The sequence below is a fragment of the Orcinus orca genome, chromosome 8 (genome assembly GCF_937001465.1).
Source record: "Orcinus orca chromosome 8, mOrcOrc1.1, whole genome shotgun sequence".
Lineage (NCBI taxonomy): Eukaryota > Metazoa > Chordata > Mammalia > Artiodactyla > Delphinidae > Orcinus > Orcinus orca.
The window spans coordinates 45,288,180-45,306,211 of NC_064566.1; the positions used below are offsets into that span (position 1 = coordinate 45,288,180).

At 45.5% G+C, this 18,032-nt stretch overlaps 1 protein-coding gene across 2 annotated transcripts; it reads right to left on the bottom strand.

The window, feature by feature from the left end:
• Positions 1-9,226: 9,226 nt before the first annotated feature.
• On the bottom strand, positions 9,227-11,840 carry ADM (adrenomedullin). 2 transcript variants are annotated; one of them, XM_033404538.2, is made up of 4 exons: positions 11,378-11,840; positions 10,823-10,941; positions 10,521-10,670; positions 9,227-10,311 (listed from the first exon to the last, which is right to left on the bottom strand). In XM_033404538.2, the coding sequence occupies exons 2-4, from the start codon at positions 10,918-10,920 to the stop codon at positions 9,996-9,998; spliced, it is 564 nt and encodes a 187-aa protein (XP_033260429.1). In that variant the 5' UTR covers positions 10,921-10,941; positions 11,378-11,840; the 3' UTR covers positions 9,227-9,995. The 2 variants fall into 2 exon arrangements, with proteins under 2 accessions (XP_033260429.1, XP_004279244.1); XM_004279196.3 differs by having other exon boundaries at positions 9,227-10,314; positions 11,378-11,701.
• Between the last annotated feature and the right edge of the window lie 6,192 nt (positions 11,841-18,032).

Genomic DNA, 18,032 nt, shown 5'->3' on the forward strand with positions numbered 1-18,032 from the left:
AGCAATGCCTCTGATTTACTAGGGGAAAGGTCAAGTGGAAAAAGTGTAGCAAAGAAAAGCACAAAGATTAACCTTTCAAGATACTCTCTCTGTGTAAGAAATACTGTGACATTGGTCACTCCAGTCCCCCACCCTGACCCCACCCTGACAAGTTAGCAGGTCAGGATGTTCTGGCTGAGTCTACACAGGGAGAGTGAAGTGGAGAATCAAGATTTATCTTGATGATAAAAGTTCTAAGTGACAATTATTAAAACCTTTTCTTCAACAAGTCAATGGCATGAAAATAAAAGGGGGGGCGGATTGCTCTAAATTAAAAGAAAACTTAGATATACAACAATCTTGTTTGGAGTCTGTTTTGAACTAACCACTGTTGAAAGACATTTCCAAGACAATAAGGCAAATTTGATTATGGACTGGGTATGAGAGGATACCACAAAATCATTGTTAACGTTAAGTGTAACAATAGCATTTGGTTATGTAAGAAAACATTCTTTTTTCATTCCTTTTTTCTTAACAGATGCATACTGAATTGTGTGAGTGAAATGATATGATGTCTGGAGAAAAGAGAAGAGAAAAAGGAAGGAAGGAAGGAAGGAGGAAGGAAGGGAGGGAGGGAGGGAGGGAAGGAGGGAGAGGAATAAAGGGCAGGGAAAACCAAACACTCTGGAAAGAAACAAAGCAAACAGAAAAGAAAAAGGGATAGATGAATTAAGTGTGAGAAAATCTTGATAATTGTTGATTTTAACAATAGGTATATGGGAGTTCATTATGTTATTATCTCTAATTTTTGTGTAAATTTGAAAAGTTTTATATTAATTTGTAGAATTGTTAACCTGGTACAGGAAAAGACAGACTGAGAATGGAAGAGAATAAAAGGGCCAGAAACAAATTCAAATATTTAGTGTTTAAGATTTATTGCAGGGGGGGAGGGATAAACTGGGAGATTGGAATTGACATATACACACTACTATATATAAAATAGATAACTAATAAGAAACTACTGTACAGCACAGGGAACTCTACTCAATACTCTGTAATGAACTCTATGGGAATAGAATCTAAAAAAGAGTGGATATATGTATATGTATAATTGATTCACTTTTCTGTACAGCAGAAACTAACACAACATTGTAAATCCGCTATACTCCAATAAAAATTAATTTAAAAAATAAAAAAATTAAAGAAATTTAAAAACAGATTTATTGTATTACTGATTTGCAGGCAGATGAATTCTTTTTTTTTTTCCTAAAGTTTTTACTGTTGTTGTTTTGTTTTGTTTATTTGGCTGCACCAGGTCTTAGTTGCAACACACGGGATCTTAAGTTGTGGCATGCAGGATCTAGTTCCCTGACCAGGGATGGAACCCGGGTTCCCTGCATTGGGAGCATGGAGTCTTAACCACTGGACCACCAGGGAATGAATTCTTTCTTCAAATAAACTCTGACATGGGACCTCAACATATAAAACAAAAAAGAGTAGAACTGCTCCACTTGAGGCTAGAGAGTCTACTTTTGCTTCCTCCTTGTCTCCCCAGGAATCTGCAGAAGTAACTCAGGGAAACCCTGTGGCTCTATAGGACACAGTTTGAAAACCTCTGTAGTATATGATGAAGGAAACCTCCCAAGTACTGCAGAAAATGTGTGTTACTTAGTATATGTGTTAGACAACTGCTAACTATTTGGGAGAAAAAAATAAAGTTAAATCTCTACTTCACATCATATACCAAAATAAATTCCAGTTGCATTAAAATGTTTAAAGTACAAAATGAAGTCAGAAGAGTAATAGAAAAATTGATGAATATTCTAAAATATTAAGACAGAGAAGGACTTCCTAAGCAATCCAATAAAGCCAGAAAAATTAGTATCTTTGATTATATAAATATCTAAAGTTTTATAGGGCAAAAAATCACACTTCACAAAAATGAAAAAAAGGAATGTGTGTATGTGACAAAACTTTAATATTCTTAATCATTAAGTAGAATTTCAAATCAATAAAAAAAGACAAACACTCCAATAGAATAAAAGGATCAACAACAATAAAACAATATATATGAGGACATATAAATTATAGTAAAGATATGAGAAATATTTCATCTACTATTGATCAAAGAAATATTGTAAGTTGAAGTAATAATGAGAATAGTTGATACTGACTCCTATTTCTGGTGGTAATGGCAGACTAGATAAGCTGAAAATTCAGCTACTATAAAACATCTAGAATGCTAAGCAAAGCATACTTAACATCCTTTTAAATGGATAACTGAACCCCCATGAAAATACAGAAAATCCACAGGAGACCAAACCAAAGTAACTAAAAACCAGAATGGAGAGCTTTAACTGAAAAGTAGTTGCCTGTACTTTAGGGAGGGCTTTCCTCTCCCTGGTAATAAAGAGACTTGCTTAGGGACAGAAGAAAAGGAATTGAGACACTCAGGTAAATCCAGGATCCTCCAAAGGCTACACCCCACTTCTCTAGCACAAATGCACACGTGCATGGTTTAGAAACACTGAATCAAGAAATTAGTATTAAAAATGATCCCAGGTTGGTAATAACTCTGGGGCAATAAGAAAAAGCAAACACAAACCTCTCTGGAGCAATTCACCTCAACCCAGAATCACCATAGATTAAGCTTTAATAAGATGAGCTCAGAACCCAAAATTACAGAAATAGGAGGAAACAAATCATGATGACTAAGAGTCAGCTGATAAAGATGATAGAGTTATTAGAATGAAACTATAAACTAAATATGTTTAGAATTATTAATATATAAAATGCAGTCTAGAAACATAGGAAAAGAACAAAACTTTCTAATAAGAAATATCATTTAAAAAAAAAAAGAAATATCATTTTTACCTATCAGATGACACAGTATTAAAAAAGAACTATAATGCTCAGTGTTTCTAAGAATATAGGAAATTGACATTTATAGACTGTTAGTAGAAGTAAAAACAGATCATTCCAGAGGTCAATTTGGCAATATGTATCAAATATTTAACAAAAAAGTACATACTTACTGGCTCAATAAATTTACTTGTTTTTTTTAATTGAAATATAGTTGACTTACAATACTATATTAGCTTCAGGTGTACAAAGAGTGATTTTTATAGATCATGCATCATGCAAAGTTATCACAATATTATTGACTATATTCCCTGTGTTGTGCATTATATCTCCGTGATTTATTTTATAACTGGTAGTTTGTACCTCTTAATCCCCTTCACCTATTTTACCCATCTCCCCATCTCCCTCCCCTCTGGCAACCACTAGTTTGTTCTCTGTATCTGTCTGTTTCGGTTTTGTTATATTTATTTGTTTATTTTATTTTTTAGATTCTACCTGTAAGTAAAAACATACAGTATTTGTCTTTCTCTGTCTGATTTATTTTACTTAGCATAATACCCTCTAGGTCCATCCATGTTGTTGCAAAAGGCAAGATTTCATTCTTATTTATGGCTGAATAATATTCCATTGTATATATATTCCATTGTATATACAATGGAATATTGTGGTGGGGTGTATATATATATATATATATATATATATATATATATATATATATATAAATCTCACATCTTCCTTACCCATTCAACTGTATGGATACTTAGATTTCTTCCATATCTTGGCTATTGTAAATAATGCTGCAATGAACATAGGGGTGCATATGTCTTTTCAAATTAGTGCTTTTGTTTTCTTCAAATAAATACCCAGGAGTGGAATTGTTGAATTGTCTGGTAGCTCCATTTTAATGTTTTTGAGGAACCTCCATACTGTTTTCCATAGTGGCTGTACCAATTTACATTCCCACCAACAGTGAAAAGGATTCCCTTTTCTCTACATCCTCTCCAACACTTATTTCTTGTCTTTTTGATGATAGCCATTCTGACCTATGTGAGGTGATATCTCATTGTGGTTTTGATTTTCATTTCCCTGATGATGAGTGCTGTTGGGTATCTTTTCAATGCGCTTAGTGGCCATCTTTGGAAATGATATCTTCTTTGGAAAAATACCTGTTCAGGTCCTCTGCTATTTTTTTAATTAGACTGTTTTTTTGATATTGAGTTGTATGAGTTCTTCATATATTTTGGATATTAACCCTTTATCAGATGTATAATTTGCAAATATCTTCTCCCACTCAGTAGGCTGCCTTTTTGATATGTTGATAGTTTCCTTTGCTGTCCAAAAGCTTTTTAGTTTGATGTGGTCCCATTTGTTTATTTTTGCTTTTGCTGCCCTTGCCTGAGGAGACAGATCCAAAACAAATTTTGCTAAGATCAACATCAAAGAACACCCTGCCTATGTTTTCTTCTAGAAGTTTTATGGTTTCAGAGCTTACATGTAAGTCTTTAATACATTTTGAGTTTATTTTTGCATGTGGAGTGAGAAAATGGTCTCAGTAATTTTACTTCTAAGAATTTATCTTTAAAACAATTCATAAAATTACCCTAAGATGAATACACAAGGATGTTTATTCAGGAAGTTTTCATGGCAAAAATGCAGGGGGTGGGGAGAAGTTTAATGTCCAATAACAGAGGAATGGTTAAACAAATTAGGATAATTTCATATGATGAAATATCATGCAGGTAATAAAAATGATATTGTACAGATTTATTTACTGACATGGAAAGATGCCACGAATATACTGATGAGTTTAAAAAAAAAAAAAAAAAAAATCAGATTGCAGACCAACCTGATCCCACTTTTTAAAATTTGTGTGGCCCATTAGGGAAAGTCCAAATGACCAGTAAATAAATAAAATTCAGTAGTAATCAGTAATGGAAGTTAAAACAATAGTGCCATATTAGTTTATACCCTTTAGGATGGCAAACATGAATCCATACAGAGGTCGGCAAGGACACAGGGAGGTGGGGAACTCTCACGCACTGCTGGTGGGAATACACACTGGTACAGGCATTCTGGAGACTAATCTCACAGAACTTAGCATTGTCCGTAGAAGCTTTTGGATGCCATTTCTGGATATATAACCTCAAGAAATTCTCATTCAGATCCACAAGAGAACATGAAACAGGATGTTCATCTATACATTATTCGTGGCAAACAGGTGCTGGAGGCAAACCAAGAGTCCCTCATTAAGAGACAAGAGAAGTTAAATGTGGTAGATGCGTTATTACTCCATAATGTGCAGCTATGAGAAGAAACAATCTACTTGGATAATTATTTTTTTAAGTGTTTAGTGAGAAAAGTAGGAAATTTTTTAACACAATATATTTGTATGTTAAAAACACATAGTCACAAAACAACAAAACAGATTTTACAGGATTATATACATATAATAAGTACAGATATCAAACAGGTTAAAGACACTTCCTATGGAGGAGATGGGAAGGGGAATGGGAATTAAAGGAGAAAAAATAAAGTAATTAAAACAAGAGAGAAGGCTTGCACAGACCAATAATAACAACTTAAACTGAGAAGTATGCTTCATTCAGCTCTCTGCAGTTGAGTTCAATTTTTTAAAGTGCGTATGTATAATATGTAAAAATGTCTAAAAAGGTAAACTCTAAAATAATGGTAGTTATCTCTCTGGGAGTGGTATAAAAGGAAAATCTTTTCTTTTTTTCTACACTGGATAAATATTGTATAATAAGTAAAATGCATTTCTTAAGTCTCAAAAACTCATCTTAACACTCAGAACTACCTTCCTGCTTTTGGATAAAGTACAATAACCTACTAAATTCAGCTGCCTGTGTGGTCACAGTCATTTTATTATTTTACCAGAATTCAAAATAACTCTGGAACAAGACCAGTGGGACCACCAGATAGCTATCTAGCCTCACCCTTCTTCCCATGCCAATGAAGACCAAGCCTCCAATCCGGCTTTGGCAGAAACCTCTGTGGAACCCAGGATAACAAGGCCCTCGGCGTCCCCACTGGGGAAAGGAGGGGCAGCGCTCATAACTCTGTCAGCTCACTCAGCCTCTGAAAAGACGGCTTGGACAGCAGTTGCCAAAGACAAAGGTTCCACCTAAGGGTGGAAACTCTATTTGCAGCTTTGTAGACACAGGTGTCCTTCCAGGCGACTCAAGACCTGCAGTGTGGGACTGGGTTTGGCCAGGAATAGCTCAGAAGGCCTTCCTCTCAGAAGCCAGCTTTTGAGGCCTTCAGGTATATGTTCTAACTGTATTTGGCAACAAAAACCAAAGAGGTCAGCGGCTTAGCTCAGGGCGAAAAAACGACTATTTCTGATTATAATCCCCACTTCAAACCAGGTCAAAGAATTAAAAAACTCACTTCATTTATTTATTTTGCACTCACTAAGCATACTGAAGCAGTTCTGGTTTCCAGTCCTACCAGTCTCATGTAAATCCTTCAGAACCACAGGTGTAAATCACCTACCCAAGCCATCCTCATAGTAGAGGACATCTGGGTACATCTGGCTTGAGAACCCAAATGTTAAAATTATTCCACCTTACTCTCTGTGTCTTCATAGCATCAAAATAGCCTGTGGCACTTGAGTGCAAATCCAGACTCCAGCCCTGATTACTCACTGTGTGACCTTGGCTAAGTTACTTTATGTCTCTGAGGTTCAATTTCTTTATCCACAGACAGAACAGAGATAATAACACCTACTCCACAAGGCTGCTGTAAGAATTAAATGAGCTAAGGTATATAAAGTGGCTAGGAGAATGTCTAATACAAAGAAGGTGTTAAAAAAAAGAAGCCGTTTCCATTCCTCGCCATCACTCCCTTCCACCCTTAGCTGTTCAGCTAAGGTGTGGGCATTTCAAGAAATTGCTTGGTACATTGTGTTTGATTACAAATGGATGGTACCATTCCCACAGCCAGCAACAGTAGCTAAAGATAAAAGCTGCGACTACTCCTCAGCCGTCGACAGGTCGGATCAGCCACAAATGACTCACCACTGTTGATAAATGATGTGTTCTTGGCATCAAGAGACCTTATCCTGACAGGCTTTGACACCTTATGAAAAAGAAACCAGAAGGAAGGTTGAATGGCTCACAGAGAAGGTCCTCAGGGTTTGATGGTGAGCTTCAGTCAATTCTGAACTTGTACCAGACTGGTGTTAGGAGGGTCTCCTGTGTCTTCAGACATGTCTCCAAATCACAGATTTTTTAGTTGGGAAGGACTCCAGCTGAGCAGCTGCCTCTTCATCTCAGAGCTGAACCATCTCCTTCACTTGCCTTAGATTCCCTGAAGGGAGTCATAAGACTCCCTGGGCAGAAGGCAAATGCCTGTTCCCTGCTCGGAATAGCCCTAAGCTAGTGCCCAACCTGCCTTTGGCAGCTTTGTCTGCTGGTTGAAACTCTGCCAGGGTGAGGTTTGGCTGAAGGGCTCTGTGGCTATTGGACAAACCTTGGCTCAAGGAAAAGGGTGAGTATTTAATCCCAAGCCACTGTCTGCAAGGATGAAGTGTTTGCAGCTCTCCAGTTTTTGTAGCCCCTTCAGACCACCCAGAACCACTCACGGGCATGGGAATTCCCAAACTTGATTTTTTAGTCACTCTTTCATTCTTACATCCCCTGTACCTTGTGCAGTGCCTGTGGCACAGAGCTCCCGCTAAGTGAATATTTACTAGAAGGACCTTAAGAAAAGCACGGTCTTTTGCTACTTTTGTAACCCCTTGAATTCTGATGAACCTCACTAAATTGTTAAGATCAACTAGGACAATGAAGTGTATAAAGATTGACACTGTCAATAGCCAGGTGCTCAAAACTGAGGCCTCAGATGGTCTTAAGGAAATTCCATGTACTAGGATCTACTTTCTTTGAAACTGAAACTGCTTCAGGAGCAGGTTGTCTCTGGACTCCAGACCTATGACCCCTTTCAGTGTCATGGAGGCTTTTTCTGGAAGGAACTATTCTAGGCCCTCAGAAGGGACCTTGTGGAATGCAATTGATCCAAAAGTCCCAGGAGAAGGTAGGCTGCCCTGGAAACATTTCCATTATTCAAACTCACCCTCAGATTTTCTTCACCAAGAAGGTTTCTAAGATCACCTAGAAGCACCAACATTTCAGTCATGCTTTGAAGTGTAAAGGCCAGGGAGTCTTTCTGGAAAGGACAAGCAGTAGAACTCCATCCTGGGTCTTCAGGATATTGGTTGAGACAAATAGGGTAGAGACATCAATAGCAGGGTGCCTTCCCTTATCCTCTTCTTCTGTCCTAACTGTTTCCACGTCCCCTGCCCTTCTAGTCACTCACTGGGGCTTAGTGTCTGGCTTCTATCACCAGAACTGGGGGTCAACGGTCTAAGATGATAAGGTACAAATTTAAGCAAAGGGGAGGAAGGAAGAAAGAAGGGAGAGAAAGGAAGACTGGAGAGAAGTGGAGAAAAAAATGAAAACGTCTTGGGAAGGAGGAAGGAAGAGGAGAGCGGCAAGGGGAGGCGGAACAATGAAGGTCTCAGGCCGTCGCAGGCGCACGGTTCCGGCGGCACGTCCGTCCAGCCCGCCTCCCGTCAGCAGCTGCACGCTGCGCCCCGTGTGGGCGCTGAGTCACGGTCCCAGAACAGGGAGCCGCCGTGCAGGTCTAGGGGGGGCCGGCCCTGGTTGGCATCTGCAAACTGTTTTTTTCTTTCCTCTTTCATTAAGGCTGTGTGCTGACTCCCACGTAGGAGGACTTATTAAACCGCACGTACTGCCTGAAGGCTCTCTGGCGCGTCGGAGGCGGCCGGCTGGGGGAGCCGCAGTATCGCTTATGAGCCAGCACACTCTCTGGGGCACTGGGCCGGGAGAGGACTGGGGTCACTGGCCCGGCTGCGGATTTCCCGGAGGAGCTCGCACTTTTTGCTGGAGTCGCTTCTAACTTTAGCCCCGCTGCAGCAGGGGGACACTCCTCAGCTGGAAGACCTCGGAGACCACCCCAACTCTCCGAGGTGCGCTTATTGCGCAGGGTTCCGTGAGCAACTCCATAAAATCTGGGACTCTGTTGCGTAATCGGGAGAGTCCAGGCTCGCCTCCCCACTAAGGGTTCACCCTACCCCAACCGGCCCGGCCGCCACACGAGGCTGTGACCTGGAGCATCTCCTCGAAGCCCGGACCCGCACGCGAGACACGCTCTCCGCACGTCCCACCAGAGAGCGTTACTCCGACAGCTCAGCCAGCGCGGAGAGCAGCCAGCACGCGCCAGCGCAGCCGTCCTACCTTCCCACGCCAGGCGGCTGGACCCCAAGGCTCCCGGACCCCAGGGCTCCCGAGCGGACCAAGACTGGGGACACCCTCCCTCCCAAGACTCGTGACCCGAGAATGAATCAGCATTGAGACAGTTTATTGGTTTGCTACTTCGCATATCACCCATTTTATGTAAATAGATTATACAGACATGGTGTTTTCTTCTTCCACAAGAGGCAACCAGTCTCTCTTTCACGCATACACGCTCACATTCCACGCAGCACACAACGTTACACCTCTCTGAGACATTCACGTATTAAAATAGAGGGGAGGGGAACAATATAATTGCTTTAAAATGCCCTTAATACAATATATAACGTACAAAAATATCTCTATATTTGAAGTTACAAAAAAAATCTTGACACAACAAACTTAAATATTGATAATTACCTCTGTATATACAACACACATTGCACTTTTCCTCTCTAGGTTTTGGAAAGTTCAAGTAATAGTGAGGCTTGCGCCCCGATGGGGTGACACCCCGTCAGAAATCAGTTTGTGGGCGGGCACGGCAGTGGCTCAGACCCTTGCCCCTGGGGGTCTCAGCATTTATTTCGCAGTTTCTCCTCTCCATGAGCCTGGCAGAGGACACTCCTTTGGATTCCTCTGCACCCCCCTCCCCACCCGGGGCACCCGGGCCGAATTAGGGTGAAGAGAACACTGCCTCCGAGGTGGACGGGGTCCTGCAAAGCCAGGGCTCGCCGCCGGACGGTACCTCCCGGACTCTCGGTCTCTCAGGGCTGTCTCAGCCCGGGTCCCATAGGCTGAGAGGCTCGGCTAGGGGAAGTCCTCCGTCCCGGGAGGCGCCGGCGGGATGCATGTGCGACTGTTCGCTGCTGCCACAGGCGCCTAAATCCTAAGGAGGGTGGCGAACACTTGATGAGCCCGGGAGGCCGGGGCCCCGCGCGCCTGTGGCTCCTGGGAAGACAGAGTCCGTCCCAGGCCGGCCTCGGGGAGGGAGCGTCGGCGCCGGCGGCCGTAGCCCTGGGGGCTGATCTTGCTCCTGGGGGCGACGCCGTCCTTGTCCTTGTCCGTGAACTGGTAGATCTGGTGCGCCAGTTTCTGCACCGTGCACGTCCCGAAGCGACAGCCAAAGCTCCGCAGGCTCTGGAAGTTGTTCATACTCTGGCGGTAGCGCTTGACTCGGATGCGGGCGGCGTCCGGACTGCTGGAGAAGGGAAGGAAGGCCACATGAGACCCCCATCAAGCAGGTCTTTGGCCCCAACCAGCGGGAACGGAGCCATTCTAAGACCAGAGGGAGCTGCTAACTGCTACCTCCATCTGAACTGCCATACAGCCCCGATGATCCCCAGGGCCAGGGCAACGGAGGAGAGCTCCCCTTGCCCACCCCGCGACGGCGCCCCGCATAGTTACCTTGCCTGGGGGCTGCGAGAGGCGCCCTTCACATCCTGCGGCCGAACGAGAGTCTGGGCAGGCCCTGCCTTCACATCTGCGAGCCCGGTGGGGTAGCTGCTGGACTCGCGAAGTTCTCTTTTTCCACGACTTAGAGCCCACTTATTCCATCTAAACAACACAAATAGACTCGATTCGCAATCGTCCAGGCGAGGTCTTGGCCCATCCCTGCTCCTGTTCATTTCTAACCCCTCGGGGACCAATGGTTAGTTTCCCTTGTCTTGCAGGTACCAGAACTGGGGCAGGCGCTGCCTGCGACTCACTTCTTTCGGAACTCTGCCGCCACGTCGAGCCGTGCGGTGTCGGCGCCTAGGAAGGCGAGCGAGCCCAGATACATGAGGGCGACGGGAACCAGCTTCATCCCAGCGTCGATGCGTAGACCCTGGGGAAGGAGAAAGAGGAGCCGAGCGTGAGCGCCCGGGTCTGCCGCACCGCCGGGCGGGGCACGGAGGCGGGCGGGGGGCCCCGGAGTGGGCAAGCTCAACCCGCGCTCTGCCGGACTCAGACGCTTATCTCCCCGGGGCGCAGAGAGGCGCCAGCGGCATTTGCACCCGCCAGGGGGGTGACAGGCCCCGCAGGGGAGGCCACTGACCCGCGCCAGGCTCCCAGAGGTTCCCCGCTCAATTTCTCGGATTGGCTGACGGAGCAGAGGGGACTGGGTCTCTGGAGTTCCAGCTGTGTCCACGAGCTGGGCCCGGGATGTGGGACGCACCCGGCAGAGGACCCTCCAAAGTGGATTGTACCCCTCACCCAGCGCTCCTAGTCTCCGGCCTGGGCAAGCCTCCCCACCTTTAACCCGCCCGGCCCGCGGTGCTTACCTGCTTGAGGGGGTGATCTGCCGAGATCTTTGGAGGATTAAGTCTGAGACGTCGCTCTGGCAGTGGCAAAACCCAGACGTCCAAGCTGCGGTGAGAAACCAGAGATGGCAAGGTTCGACCCGTTCCGCCTAATGTCACCAAGAAACCACTGAGTGGCCGGCTCTCGTTCCTCCGCTTTATAAGAGCGCAGGGGGCGGGGCCTAGGCTGCCCTCGCGCCCTCCCTTTCCTCCCTTGGGCGCGCGCTCTGCAATCGGGAGCGCGCATTGCTTGCCTGCGGGTGTGGGGTTTGGAGGTGAGGTGGGGGGTCCCTCATGCCTAGAGGGCTCAGAGATGAGCTCCAGGAGATTGGTGCAGGAACTGCCTCAGCCCTGACTCACTGGGCACAGAGTTCAGACCTTAAGCCCGGACGAAGCAGAGCCGGTACAACCTCTTGGGGGTCCTTACCTAGGACTTATGCAGCCCAGAGTGTAACGTCTTCTGGCACACAACTGCGAGAGCCAGCGCGGGGTATCACGCGGATGACCCGAACTCCAGACCTCTGGAGCTGTGGCCTCGAGTGGACCGCGCCCCGTGCCGGCTCGGCGCCTGACCTGGCCGCGACCCCAGACTTCAGCGGAGCCTCAGGGGCAGAGCACAGAGCACAGCTGAGAGAAGGGGGGCTAGCCGAGACTCCGGGGTTCTGAGGATGGGCTAGTAAGATTTCGCAATAGGGGCAAGGCTCGGAAAGGCTGATGTGAGAATTGGGATTTAGAAGGGGGGACTTACCTGAAGTTTCAGAATTTGCATGCCTATTTGGAAATAAAGGAATAACCAAAATTAGGGCGAAGAATACAGTTTCATTTTTTTTCCCCTTTTAATCCAAGTATGCCTTATAAGGTTACAACCTGAGAGTTTGCCTGGCTGCCCTCGGAGCCTTCATTCACCCCTGGTGAACGTGAGGATACTGCCAGGGAAGCACACTAATGCTTCACTTATGTTAATCCCTTTACAAAGCATGGCCACATTCTGATCTCCTTTGATCTTCACACCTACCCTTGAGTTAGACAAGGAAGGTAACATCAGCTTTCTACCTGGTGAAATGAGAAAACTAAAGTTCAGAGGGGTAAGCATTTGCCCAAAGTCACACCAAAGGTGGTAAACAGTAGTGTCCCAGCTCGGCCCCGCAAGCATGCACGGCCGACTGGACTGGGGTGCCGCGTGGATTTTTCTAGGCTAGTACCATCATCTTGTCAAGGGAGAGAGGAGAGTCCTAGCCCCCGCCCAAGGATTTATGCCTTTTCATGATGAATCACCCCCAAGCACGTTTGTCACCGTTTATGCTCTTCCATCACTGCTTCTTGACTTCACTTTCTTACTTAACTTCGGGAGGCCAAACTAGGGAGGGAACTTAGCCCCGCGGGGCTCCCTACTTCTTGCAGGAGGGCCTCTGGTATCCTATCACCCACTTCCCTGGATGCAGGTCCTGAAGCCGAGGGCCTAGACTGAGAGGCGGAGGGCGCGCGGGACCACTGGAACTCTGTGGTGCAGCTTCTCCTCTCACCCTACGGCAATTCTCTTTGTGAACCTGGGCAAGTTACACACCCCACCCTCTGGTTTCCCCATTTAAAACTTGCTCCCAGCGGATCTCTAAGCTTCCTACCTGCTCTGCCACACTGGTTCTGAGACCCAGTGCACAGGACCTTGCCTGCCCTGGGCCGCGCACTGCTGGCTCAGCCGCCTTTTCACTCCCAGGACTGACCGGTGGACATTGCACCTGGGAAGGAATGGCCGCGCCGAAGTTATTTATTCTGAGGACTCTTCTCCGAGGGAGTCACCTGAGCGGACCCGAGTTCCAGCTGAGGGTGGGGGACAGATTCCTGGCTCGGGCTCGGGGTTGGGCTGGGAACGCCGAGGGTCGGAGGAGTGCAGCGCAGCGCACTGGCTGGGTTCGGGCCGCCTGTCTGGCTTCAGGGCAGTTGCCGCAGTAGACCGGATCTGGCGGCTAGTCTGCCCGCACCGCAGACAGCAGGTATTACTGAGTGCCTGCTCTGTTTCCAGGAGCCTCCCCAGCCTAACTATTCTGTTTTGCTCGCTCGTCTCCCATTTCTCAATGCTTCCTTTCAGTTCGTCCCCTACGAGTCACGCTCTTCGCAGCGACCCTGTCCAGGACCGGCTGTCTGTCAGTCTTGTCTGAGGATGCGACCTACTCGTCGCCAGCTTCCAGCTGGGTCCGCGCCAAGACAGGTTTTTACTTTCATTTCCCCGGCTTGCGCCTCTGGCTGCCGGGGAAGTCAAGGACAGCTGGGCGCCGGCCCACAGCCAGGGAAGGTCCCGTGGTCTGGACTCGTTCCTTCCAGTTCCCACCAGCCCTGGGGGGTTTGGTCTGCAGAGGACTCTTCAGCTGTACCTCGTGGCCTCCCGGCTGTGGCCTTTAGGAGAGCCCTGGTTCCAGGAGAAAGGGAGGGTGGAGGGGATGGGGGAAGGGACCGGGGACGGAGCTCTTGGTGCAGACTTCGCTTTGAGCTGCTGGAGGCTTCAAAAAGCAAACCCAAGCCAGAAGTGGAGACTCCGCCGGGCTCCAGTGCCTACGCCAGCAGCATAGCGGCAGTGCCGGGGATTCCCACCTGAGAGCCTTGGCACAATGATATCAGCCCAGGTGTGCCTTATAGCTCTGGCACGTAGAGGTCTGACGCTTGAAAACTCCGTCAATTCTTTAAGCCCTGTGTTGGCAGCTCAGGGTTTTGCTAGAGCACCCGTATCTTCGAAAGCGTGTGTGTGTGTGTGTGTGTGTGTGTGTGTGTGTGTGTGTGTGTGTGTGTGTGTTTGCTTGGGTCGGCGACAAGGGCCGGAAGGTTCCCCAAAGTGTCATGGAGTATAAGTCGAAAAAAAGATATAAAGTTTTCCAAATGTTGGCATCTATTTTTTTCCCTTGGAACCTGAGGTTCGTTTACTTTAACAAAGGGGGAAAAATCACTAGAATGCATTCACGGTTAAACGTCGGACATAGAAGGAAACAACTTAAGGACGTCTGCTTCTGGCGATTTGTAAACGTGGAGTTTCATCCATTCAAGTTGCAGCGATTGTAGATTCACACAGAGTACAAGGAAGGAAGGAAGGAAGTGAAGGAAGAAACATCTTTAAAATCTCACTGGCAAGACAAGTGAAAGAAGCAGAAGAAAAGAAATTTTGGTTGATGAAGATCCACTTCTTTTGTGCCCAAGAATTTTCAAAAAATAACCCCCCAAAGCACTGTAATAATTGTGCGAATTCTGACATCATATATACAGACATACAAATATGCTGAAGCCTTGTTGTATAATGGTGTCTCAACTTCTTCACATTCCAACTGAATTATTTTTAGGCCCTAAATCCAAGCCTTATTCTTAGTAATGTAAGGAGTTTTAAAAAATTTTTGGTGGTGGTTTCTCAGTTAACACTGTGGACACAATCCCTAAAGCCAGTGTGACCACACTCAGGTCATGAAGAAAAGAAATGAGAAACAATAAATAATATTAAAAAGAATAACTAAACTTGAATAGCTAAGTGCATTGCATAATTATCTCTGATGCCTCTTTTTTCAAACAGGAAATTTTACAATGCATTTATTGTTCATATAGTTCAAAATGCCTCGGCTAAGCTGAGGGCTTGTTTACCAAGTCCATTTGAAAACAAGTTTCAAGAAGCATCCGGGAGTCATAACACCAAGTGGTTTAGAGAAAGGAGCCAATCAGCTACTCAGATTTAGTCACAGGAAAAAGTAAAGCAGGATACAAAGCTCAGGGCACTTTTTTTTTTTTTTTTTTGAATCTCTGACTTCTCTAAACTAATAAGATATAGATCCTTTCCAGAGAAATGCACATGTACATAAACCAATTTAAGTATAAAATAAGCATACGATTTCAGGAGATTGACCAAGTAAAGAATGCTGGCACAGAGTAAAAAGCACTGTTTCTATAGCATTAATTTCTGTCTTGGAGTGGTAGAGGCAGGGAGGGCAGTTAACCTCTCTCTTTCTAGGGCATAGAATTTTCCAGAGCATCAGCACAAAGAAAAGTCAAGCTTTTGCTGCCTCATTTCTGTGCTCTTGCACAAAACATATGGACAGAAATAATCAGTCCTTGAATGTGATAAAGAAGACAAACCTCCCTGAAGCTTAGGGAATATAAGTTGCTATAGGACAGATGAAAGAGAACACAGAGAAGATGGTTAACATATAGAAGCTTCTTATACTAACAGCTATAACAGAATGAGGTGAAATGACTTCAAGAGAAATTTACTACTGATGGCACAATGAATGGCATTAATAAATGGAGTATAAAAGAGATGATTTGGGGCTTCCCTGGTGGCACAGTTGTTGAGTCTGCCTGCGGATGCGGGGGACACGGGTTCATGCCCCGGGCCGGGAGGATCCCACATGCCACGGAGCGTGTGGGCCCGTGAGCCATGGCCGCTGAGCCTGCGCGTCCAGAGCCTGTGGGGGGGGGGGAAGAGATGATTCGATCATTTAGAGTTATCCCTAGCCAATGAGAAGGTGGGGATACTGTATTATCAGATTAGAACGGTAGGAATGAGGCAATTCTAATGTATGGGCCTACATGAGTTGAATGTTCATTCATTCCTTCAACAAACATTTACCAAGTATGTATTATATGCCTAACTCTGTGTTAAATGCTGGGCATACAATAATCAACAATGTAAGCATCATTCTTGCCCTCAATGAGCTTACAGCATGGTAGGGTAGCCAAATATAAACAAATCCTCATAGGAATAAATACATGATTACAAACTGTGGTAAGTGTTCTGAAGGAAAAGCAAGATTAGGGGGACTTAATGTTCCAAATATAAGGAAGAGCATAGACAAATGCTTAGAGATGAGAAAGAGCTTGGAACACTAGGGAAGAAAAAAGAAGGCCAGTGTGGTTGAAATGTATTGAGTGAGGGAGAAGAGAAGCATGAAATGAGATTAAGGAGGTCATCAAGGTTAGAGTAAATAGGACCCTTTGAGATATGATGAAGATTTTGCACTTTATTCATAGCAATTTGGGAAGCTTGACAGGTTTGAAGACTGGAGAGACATGATCTGATACACATTTATTTAAAAGATCATTGTGGCCATTGAATGTGATGACTGGATTAGGGAGGAGCAAGAAGGGGAGCAGTGAAGTGGTGGTGCCCTGGAGCAGCGGTCCCCAACCCCCGGGCCATGGATCAGTACCTGTCCGTGGCCTGTTAGGAACCCGGCCACACAGCAGGAGGTGAGCAGCATGCAAGCGACAGAACCTTCATCTGTATTTACAGCCACTCCCCATCTCTTGCTTTATTGCCTGAGCTCCACCTCCTGTCAGCATTATCTTGAGTTGTATAATTATTTCATTATATATTACAGCATAATAATAATACTAGAAATAAAGTGCACAATAAATATAATGCGCTTGACTCATCCCAAAACCATCCCCCCACCCTCGTCCGTGGAAAAATTCTCTTCCACAAAGCCGGTCCCTGGTGCCAAAAGGGTTGGGGACCACTGCCCTGGAGAGATTGGAGAGGGCCTAGTCCCACCATAATCTCAATTAATCCACCACACACACATACACACACACACACACACACACACACACACACACTCCACCACTAAACTTCACCAACAGAGCTGGCTTCATGGACGTGCACCCTGTTCGGTCACACAGGACCCCACACTTTGTTTAATGCTCTGCTTGTTGCTGTTTTGAAATTCTTAATAATTTTTGAACAGAGAGGACCCTTTATTTTCATTTTGCTTTGGCCTCTGCACATAACATAGCCAGTCCCACTCACCAGATAGACATGCAATCTAAGTAAAAACAGTCTGCAACCTCTCACAGCACCTATCTATACTGCTAGTATCAGGGATAGTTTACGTGAGTGTCAGGATTCAATTATTCATATAATCACACATGTGAAAGCATCTGTAGGACAATTTCTATTAGCCATCTCTGAAGCCTCCTTCCCGCACCCTAAACAGACACCCAAGGTAGAAACAGTGTGTTTCCTATACAGATTTACTTTGAAGACAGGGTTCATAATCCACTTACTGTCCTGAAGTTTTACCTACAGGGAAAGTCTGGGATCACCATTGAAGCAGGGAAACCAGTTAGGAAGCTCTTGCAATAGTCAAGGTGGAAGGTGATAGTGGCTCAGACTAGTGAGGTGGCAGTGAGGGGGGGAGAGAAGCTTACATATTTGGGAAGTAGGATCAATAGAACTGAGTGAGGAATGTGGGGCTGAGAGAGAGGCAGGTGTCAAGGGTAGCAATCATTCAGTTTCTTACTTGGGCAACCGAGTGGATGGAGATGTGGCAATGGATCAGGGAATTTTCTACCACAGCTGCTTAGTCTCCTTTGTTACTTGTTGGTAGAGATTGTTTGAAGAGGCCCCAGCCCTGCCTGCAGATGTTTGGTCAAGTCGAACTCTCATATTGCCTCTTTGAACTGTAGTGGCTAACCACAGGAAGCACTTGAAATGACTGTACAGATCAACCACTTACTCCACGACAGCCAAATGTAGGAGCAGCAGGTTGATAATTCTTGCTGACTAGTAATCAGCTCCTTTTTGACGTCTAAAGCATAAAGGAAAGGCATCTGCTATGTACACACCATCATTGTGTTGCATAGTCTTCCTCCCTCCCTGCCACCCTTC